The 8,824-nt window shown below is 38.5% G+C and overlaps 1 protein-coding gene across 1 annotated transcript in view; it reads left to right on the forward strand.

The window, feature by feature from the left end:
- SPIDR (scaffolding protein involved in DNA repair) overlaps positions 1 to 8,824 on the forward strand; it is a 213,139-nt gene that overhangs the window by 22,373 nt on the left and 181,942 nt on the right. Inside the window, exons 2-5 of the mRNA XM_017727398.1 lie at positions 2,032 to 2,187; positions 3,112 to 3,190; positions 4,705 to 4,890; positions 7,570 to 7,727. Coding sequence (XP_017582887.1) covers positions 2,032 to 2,187; positions 3,112 to 3,190; positions 4,705 to 4,890; positions 7,570 to 7,727 — 579 coding nt within the window. The remainder of the gene's footprint in view (positions 1 to 2,031; positions 2,188 to 3,111; positions 3,191 to 4,704; positions 4,891 to 7,569; positions 7,728 to 8,824) is intronic.

Consider the following 8,824-nt stretch of genomic DNA (forward strand, 5'->3'; position numbering starts at 1 on the left):
TGTCTGTCAGGAAATGTCATGATTTTAATAACATGATGAGAGACTTAATAGAGAGTAACTCCCTAGTTCTATGTTTATCAAGCTTCCTAACAATAGAACTACATTACAAAGCCTGTTTCATGCAACTCTTTGTGCATGCAATTAGGTGCATTTCTTTTTCACTTATTTGCAACCATTTCTGCTTTTAACTGACCATCAAAAGTGGTATGCTGTAAACTTGCTTGCAAGCTGTGGTGCTGCTGTTGGCACAGACATGTATTCCTCAAAACTGGAGTGTCCCATTCAAGAAATAAGCTCAGATGAACTGTATTTGATACTGTAAGTCTTTGTCTGCAAAATGTATGTCACAAAATCTTCTAGAGGCTGCAAAACCGGTCATATAAGGAAGACTCCCAGCACTAAGGTTAAAAACCATCAGAAGCACTTGCCAAGAGGATAGCCCAATGTAGAGGTTCCTGTCTAAGCACTCTGGAAATCGAGGCTTGGGCCAGCAGCTTCACTGGGAGAGAAGCAGTGTTTAAATTCTCTTTGTGTTGTAACGTTAACCTTTTTTGTTAAACTGCTGTAGTTTCCTTACTTGACATCGTGTCCTTTCTGAAGTGCTGGTGATTCCAGACTTAATACCACATTGGATTCGAGGCTGTACTTTTCATATATCTGTGGGAGCAGTTATGGGGACAGTTTGACTTTGGTGATAATGAGTAGTTACTTCGCGGTGTAAATACTCCCGGCACTTTTGGAAGAGGCTCTTAGCAGGGTCAGCTACCATCAGTGGAAATGCAAAGCGAGTTTGTTTTGCTCTGTCTTCTTAACATGCACAGCAGGACTGTGTGACTGGAGGGGCGAAGTAAGATGCTGCTCCCTGTACTGGGAGCTGCTTGTTTCATTCTCAAGAGCACTGAAAAAAAACCTATGGAAAGCAAAGACGCACTGCCATTTACAAAACGGACAAAAAGTGCCAAATGCTTGTGCTCTCAAGCACATGGTGTGGTTCTTGGGGCTGTGCAGTGCCAAGATTTGGGCTTTTATGATGCTTCTGGGTCCCTTCCAAATCAGGATATTCTGTGATTCTACTTTTTGGGGTTTTTTTGTTGCCCATATGTTTGACACATATGTTACAGTCCTGATTGACCAGCCTGGTGGAAAATGTGTGTGCTGATTAACTTAACTTTGGAGTAATAATTATTTATAGGTAGGAACTTGCTTGAGAGAAAGTATATCAGAAGAAGACAGAAATACTCAGACAGATGATGTAGTCAGCGTTTTCTAAGATAAGTTTCAGTAGCATAGCAGGATAAGATGTTTATCATACTCAAGTTCTATTTCTGTGTATAAACTGGTGTTGAGTCTGAGAGATAGCTTTGGATGTGATAACAGGCAATTCTCTTATCTTCAGCTATTTTCAGATATTACAATCTCTTGCATGAAATCGGCACTGGGTGCTAATCAGCATCCTGTTTCATGACTTATCTAATAATTCAAAGGACTTCCGGCATCCCGTGTAACGGGAAGGCAACATTTTTGGTGGGGAAATGGTTATGAAAATAAATGTAATTCTTACAGCTGAAAGAGTCTGGGGTGGTTTTTTTTTGGTTGGTTGGTTATTTTTTAATGGTGAACTGTATAGTGATACCTAGTTTAACCTCCTGCATATACTAAATGAAATCGGATTAAATGCAACTTTGAAGGCATTATTTGGTTAAAGTGTATTTTACTGAGCTGTTCCTGTGTACTATAATATTTTCAGCTTCATTGAGCAGCTGTGAGGTACTACGAGATGTAACTTAGACCAACAGAAAGTGTACTTATCAAAAATTTAATTTACTCCTGACGTTGGTGGTGACGTTATTTAGTGCTACGTAAAAGATCCTTGCAAATATTTGAGACTTTTTTTTCCTGAGCTCATTAAAAATTGGAATTTGTTTGTAAACATTCAGAAAATACATGGGGCGATCTAGATTAAGTAAATTTAACTTGAAATTGATTATGTCTACACAGAGTTTTTGATGGGTTTGTTTTTCCTTTCTCTAGCGGAAGAGACTTTGGAGTGCAGAATGCATACCATTCCCAGATGAGACACCCCTACGTCTGAAAAAATCAAATGTCAGGACATCAGTGTCTGCTGCTTCGATTTCCAATGCGTGGCTTAGGTGTGGGGATGGTTTTCAGAGCACTTCAGTGCTGGAGGTAAAGTGCTGCCTCAGTGATGTAACAAAGAGATGCAAACTGACAGTGGATTTCCATGCTTGACTGAATAAGATGTTGCCTTTTTTTTGGTATTGTTGCCAAACTAACAGCATATTGTTGCAACTGTCAAAATAGACAAAAAATGGCAAGCACAGTTACATAAGGACATTGTCTTAACTTGTTAGTGTAACTTGCTGAGCATATGTTAATATGTTGTCTTCTAGATAGCACTTATCACTTAGAAAATTTCAATAATACACTAAAGGATGCAAAAGTAATTTGACATTTGGGATGGAGTGCTACATTTTCTAAAAAATATGGAATAAAAATACTGTAGTATGCATCTGAAGATTTTTTGCTAGACCTAAATAATGTATTTGCAATAGTGAATTAAGCATAGAAAGTCTTGCTCCATCATGAACAGAGATGTTCAGCCAGCTCTGAATGGGAAGTGTTTTGTGCTGACCCAGGCTGCTTTTCTGTTTCTTCTTCTGGTACTGAGCAGCCACAGTGTTGCATATCTTGTGGGATATACTAAAATCAGAGACAGGGCGACCAAGTACTTCTTTCTGAACCTTTCAATAGGGCACATCCTTTATCAAGCATGTTGTTACTGCCCGCTTTTGACATTTTAGTGCTGAAAATACTGCCTCTTGTTCTTCTTAAGGGAGAGTCACATGTGATTTCTGTCATAGTCACAGAAAGTTTGTATTTTCCAAATCTATAAGAATTCAGATTTTATGTTACTGTTGTCATGCTTTAATACCTCATTATATTACAATCTTGTAAAAGATTTAAAAATTAATTTGAAATTGTTCTGCTGTGGTGGGTGAATAATGACAGCTTTGAATATATTGATACATGTTCAAATTATTTTTAATATATCAGTGATTAAATCTCTCTCCATGTCTCTTTTTAATATAGTCTCAGAGGCCTTCTAATAAGAAATCCAGGATTAAGAAGCGTCTTGGACCACTGTTAACATCTGCTGAAAGTGCATCTAGTATGTTTTGATTATTTCATGTTAACATTGTCAGAATATTGTTACTTTGTTTTGTCCTACACTAGGGTAGAAGTTGGCTCAAAATACTGGTTGCTTCCTTCTGTTACTGTAATTAGAAGCTAATTCTGATAAGACGCTCAGTCTCTTGCTGTTGTGGTTGGGCTCTTCTATTCACCTGGAGTGCCAGAAATTTATTCTGCAAAGCTGCAGGCACTCAGCTATTGCTTTTGAACAGGTGAAAGAAGCATCACTAATGCTGTATATGGTGTGTATTACAACAAGGATGGGATATTTAAATCTTTCACGTTTTTATCAAGAGGGAATGAAAAATAGCCCTTAGCTGTGTAGATCGAGGGTGAAATTATTCTGTCTTCTTCTAGACAGACAAGCAGGCATGAGAGAACACATTTTGTAAATATGAGCAATAGATAGAAAAAAAGAATTTTGTCAACCTCCTGCTTTTACAGGCTTCTGTATGCCTTGGAGTTGCTTAATATTGTCATTAAAAAAAAGAACTCTAGGGAGAATAAAGAGGAGGAGGACTTACTGACTCTTTCTAGTTCTTTCCTTTTTTTTTTTGAGCCCAGAGGAAAGGAAAGAAAGAGGGGGTGGTATTCTTCAGTCTGTATTTCTGCTTGCTCCAGCAGTTGTGCTGCTTCTGTTGGATGTAAGTAGGTGACCTACTGGGCACTTTTTTTTACCTTTTGGGGTTCTAGCTTTTCTAGATTTCTAAGAGCCACCTCTCTGTATTGCAGGAGGAGATGTGGTTGTGTTTCTCTCTTCTGGGCCCATCTGCCTAATTCCAAATCCCCAATAATTGTCTAAATTCCCTTTTACTTATAAAATTTTAGTAGTGATATGAAGTGGGAAGTTCTGCCTTCCTATGATTCCTCGTTCTGTATGCTCCATGCTAAGTATGAATCCTTTCCTCCTTGCTTTATTAAAAATGATTCAGGAAGGTATTTTGAATTAAAATGTCTTACTTCAGAAGCACAACAGCTTTTCTTTGTAACACCTGAGAAGGTTTGTTTTTTTTTCTCTCAGGAGAAAACTGGAGAGTAATCTCTACTGATAGAATACTTTTATTCCTTTGTTATTCATTGCATAAAGTCAGAGAGCTCCCAAACCCAGAATTCTAAGGACAGTCTTTCTTTAAACCACTTAGCATTTCACAAGGGTACACGTGGGGGAGTGGAGGAGTGTTAGGACTGTGTGTAGGGGGACTAAATGTCAGACAGTCATGACTTGTCCTCACTCGGCTGAAGGACACAGTGGTAGCCTCATTGTATAAAATGAAGTGTTAGCATTTGTCATGAAGAACTAAACTGAAAATAATGCATGTATGTGTAAGAAATGCATGTGAGTTAATGCTTCAGTATTAATCTCTGATGTGTAGTAGCAGACTTGATAATTTTGCCCATTAAAAAGTAGTGCAGTTTAATATGTAATATTTTAAATTCAACAAAATTGCATTTCAATATAACAATATAACACTTTGCAATGCTTTTTCATAGGAGCTGCTGCTGCTGAAAGCTCTAAGGAAGCTGAGGACATAATATGGACCTCTAGTGGCAGTGATTTTTCAGATGATGAAAATAAAACATTGGTTCCAAGGTTGCACAGCAAAAAAAGTGAAGCTTCCAAAACAGAGGAATCACCTAGCACACATGATTTATTGTTAGAGGACAGAAGTAGTGAAGGTAAGTTGAAGTGCATGATTTAACAAGAAACCTTCTGTCAATTTAAGGTGGTAATGAAAATATTCTTGAGGTCATCCTGACAAAATTACATGATCCATTCCTATTTTGGTTGAATATTCTTGAGGTCATTCTGACAAAATTACATGATCCATTCCTATTTTGGTTAAATCAGTTGGACGGGATTTTTTTCCTTAAATTTCATCTGGGTATAGAGTAAGCTCTTAGTAAAAATTATATACAGAAATTTTAAACCTTGGAGTAAAGGAGCACAGTTGTCTGCATCTGCTGACTAGATATGGCAGACTTTGCAGCTGCAGATACCATCATCTTCTGTGGCATGCATTTTCATTTTGAAACACAGTACTCCTTGCTTCCCCTGTTAGCTGCACTGTGTGAACAGCCATGAGTTTAGTTCTTAGAACTTCCTTTCTAATTGATGGAGCAGGAAATGACACCGGGAAGAGGAATTGATTTAAAAGTGCAGCTGAAGACAGAAAAAGCTTTGGCTGTGTGCTCTATTATATGTGTTAATTAGGATAATGTATAAGTTGCATTAGAACTTGTTAGGAAGTCTTTCCAATGTAAAAAATAAGTTAGGTTAACTTTGTATTACTCCTGCTTGGTCTGAAATATTGCAGTTAGACTGGATCCTGGATGTCTGGCAAAGCATTCAAACACTGCTCTGAGCTAAGCAAATGGATTGACTGATGACTTTTTGTTTCGTGTGTGACACTGGTTAAATATGTTCCTTAGATTTAAAACAAAACTGCAAAATCTTCCTCCTTTCATCTATGTTTTTACCACCTATATAACACTGTCACTGACATATCTGATGGTTATCTTTTGTAATTCCTAGTCATTTTATTCTTTTTCAAAAGGAAGGACTGTTCATTTTCTAAACTGCAATCTGTTGCTGACTTACCATTAATATAATTCACTTGTCCCCTGCAGGTATATCCTGCAGGTTTTAATCTTTCTCTCTTTTTTTTTTTTTTTTAAGAGACAATACACAGACTTTTTTTAATCTTGTAAGATAGCAAAATTTGGTTTCTCTGTGTAGTTGAAGAAACCCTGATGTGTTATGTATCTGCTTGAAGGTTACTGAGAAAATCCAATAATTGTCATATTTTTGGGTTTAGAAGAAAAATATCTTGAAAGCAATGGGGAGTAGAAGGACTGTAATTTCCATGTTTTTTGAAGCGACCATCATATACACTGATTTTAGCATTGTACATAGTGTGCCTCTGTGTGTGCATATATAGGTACAGTTGTAGGTGTGGCCACAGTAGGTGAAAAGGTATTTTTAAAAGAGATGTTCCCTTTCATGTGAAGTTCACTTTAAGAGGCACAGCGTCAGTACTTCAGTGTGACAGGATAAAACGGACTGCCTTTTATTTTTTCAAGGAATTGATACTGTTGTCACAAGGTGCATGCAACTTGTCACACAGCTTCTAGAGGAACCTCTTTGTGCTATCTGGTTGCTGATGCCTGTGTTTAAAATTTCTGATGAAGCTTCCTCATAGTCAGAAACAGAAATGCATTCATGTGTGTAAAAGGAGGCAATGCTACAGCTGTGTGTTTATTTTTCTGGGTGACTTCAGAGTTTGGAAGTTGGATGTAGAAACTAGTGATTTAGATTATAGTGGCACTGCCAAGTACAGAAGGTGGTGCCACAGTTCCAGGGGTATGTACAGATGCCTGGAGCATTGTGCAGGTGCCTCCTTTCTCTGCTGCCTCTCCACTATACATGACTATTCCAGTGTTAGAAATATGACATTTACAAAGCAAAAAAAGCAACCCCTCAAAAAGCTTTCACCCCTTCTTCGAACATGCTCATTTGTACAAAACACATTGAAATTATCTCTCTCAGTACCTTGTACCTAAAGGGTGATGAGGGTGCTACCACAGCTCAGGTTTCCATGGCCTTCAGTAGATCCTTGGAGTTACAGATGGGCTTTTGGAGTTGCATTAAATATCATGTGGTCATGGGGATGGTGGAAGGAAAAGTTCTGCATTTCTGTCTGCATCTCTTTGTTTATTGCTGTTGAATTGTGAGTTTGTTTGGGGCTTTTTTATTTGTTGTTTTTTTAGCTCCATCTTTTGTTATGCCTGTTTCTATTAATTTGTCATCAGCAATTCTCTCTTTGCTGTGCTTAGAGATTTGATTTGCAGACCTGTATATTCAGGCATAGTGTTCTAGGAGGTGACCATTTCAACTAGTTTTGTCATTCCTCTGTGAGGGTTACCACTAATAGCAGATGTTAGTTAACACTGTTTAAGGCATTTGCTTAGAACAGTTAATTCTGAACAAATATGCTTGGAAAATCCAATGCAACTGGGCAAAAAAGCCCCCTAACTAAACCATGGGAAAATTGATATTAACTAAACTACAAAGAGCACACTACCTACCTATGCAGTTAAATGTACTACCTCTTTGCAGACAATACTTTGAAATCTTTTTTGTATGTATGTAATTTTTATCTTTCTTCAGAGGACATTTTCTCCTAGTAGGATTTAGCTTTTATGAGACACAAAATACTTAAAGATCAGTTGAACATAAGTAAAAAATAATGTTGCAATTCTTCTCCCAAGTTCAGGATAGCTGTAGTATTATTCTCACTTCATGCTTATAATAGATGGTGATTAAGAAAAACTCTTTTTACCAATATTCTATTTTAGATGAATTGGAGCTCATCGACTGGGAGAAGGATACTGATTCCACCGATAAGTGTGATGGGTCAGAAAAAGAGGACAGCTCACTAGAGATATCAGACTCGGACTCTTGCACAAATACTAGTTCTCTGCCTGTCAAAGAGGAGAGTGATGAGCTTTGTAAGGTGAGAAACCATTCCAAGTCTAAGAAAAAAACCTGCTGCTATAATTATGGAATATATTCATATTTGTTTGCATTTGAATTGGGGGAATTTGGGGATTTTGCTTATCTTATCTTTTCAGAAAGAATTCTGTACACAAGAACTTCAAGGCACTTTCTTTGACTGCCAACCCTCAAGACCAAGCCCCTTACACAGAGCTTGGTAGTGTGGTCACTGAATCACAGGATGACTGAGGTGGGAAGGCACCTCTGGAGAATGCCTAGTCAAACCCCTCTGCTCACAGCAGGCTTGAACAGCTGGCTGTTCAAGGCTGTGTCTGGTTCAGTTTTGAGTATCTCCAAGAGCAGAGACTCCACAACTTCTCTGGGCAACATGTGCCAGTGCTCGGTCACCCTTGCAGTAAAGCAGCTTGTTCTTATATTAAAATTGAATTTCTTATATTTCAATGTGTGTGCAAAAAGTCATCAAGTTGGTGGGCTTCTCACCAGAGATGTGATCTTTCGGACTTTCTACAGTCCCTGGCTGCCAGTGACAAATTGGTGCCCAAATTTCCTGTCGTGTGGTGGGTGTGAGACCATATCCTGTTCCTCTTTAGTACTTTGAAATTGTGACTATCTAAAATTCCAGGTACTGGGAATAGAGCATGATGAGGTAGAGGACTATATGCAGGACTCCCTTCTCAGTAATGAGGATTGCAAAGCTCCAGAAAGGGAAGGCAGTAGGAACTGAATTTTACTAGCTAAAATGTGGTAGCTACTTTTCTTTACTGCAGAAAATGTAAGTTTATTTCAAAAGAAGGCATTCTGTGTCAACTCTAGATCTTTAATTAGTATCTTACAGTGAAATGACCTGTGTGAAAAGACTTGAGATGTGACAGTACCCTGGGCCAAAGGAACATTTGAAATGGGCTGCCCACGGTCAGTGTCCCTGGAGGTGTCCAAGCACAGACTGGACGTGGCGCTTAGTGCCGTGGTCTGGTTGACATGGTGGTGTTTGTTCAAAGGTTGGACTCGATGATCTCAGAGGTCTTTTCCAACCTGACTGACTGTGATTTACCCTCTCTCTGGTGCTGGGGGCTGGTGCCGCACCAGGGAGCCCCG

Source organism: Corvus brachyrhynchos, unplaced genomic scaffold (assembly GCF_000691975.1).
Source record: "Corvus brachyrhynchos isolate BGI_N302 unplaced genomic scaffold, ASM69197v1 scaffold60, whole genome shotgun sequence".
Lineage (NCBI taxonomy): Eukaryota > Metazoa > Chordata > Aves > Passeriformes > Corvidae > Corvus > Corvus brachyrhynchos.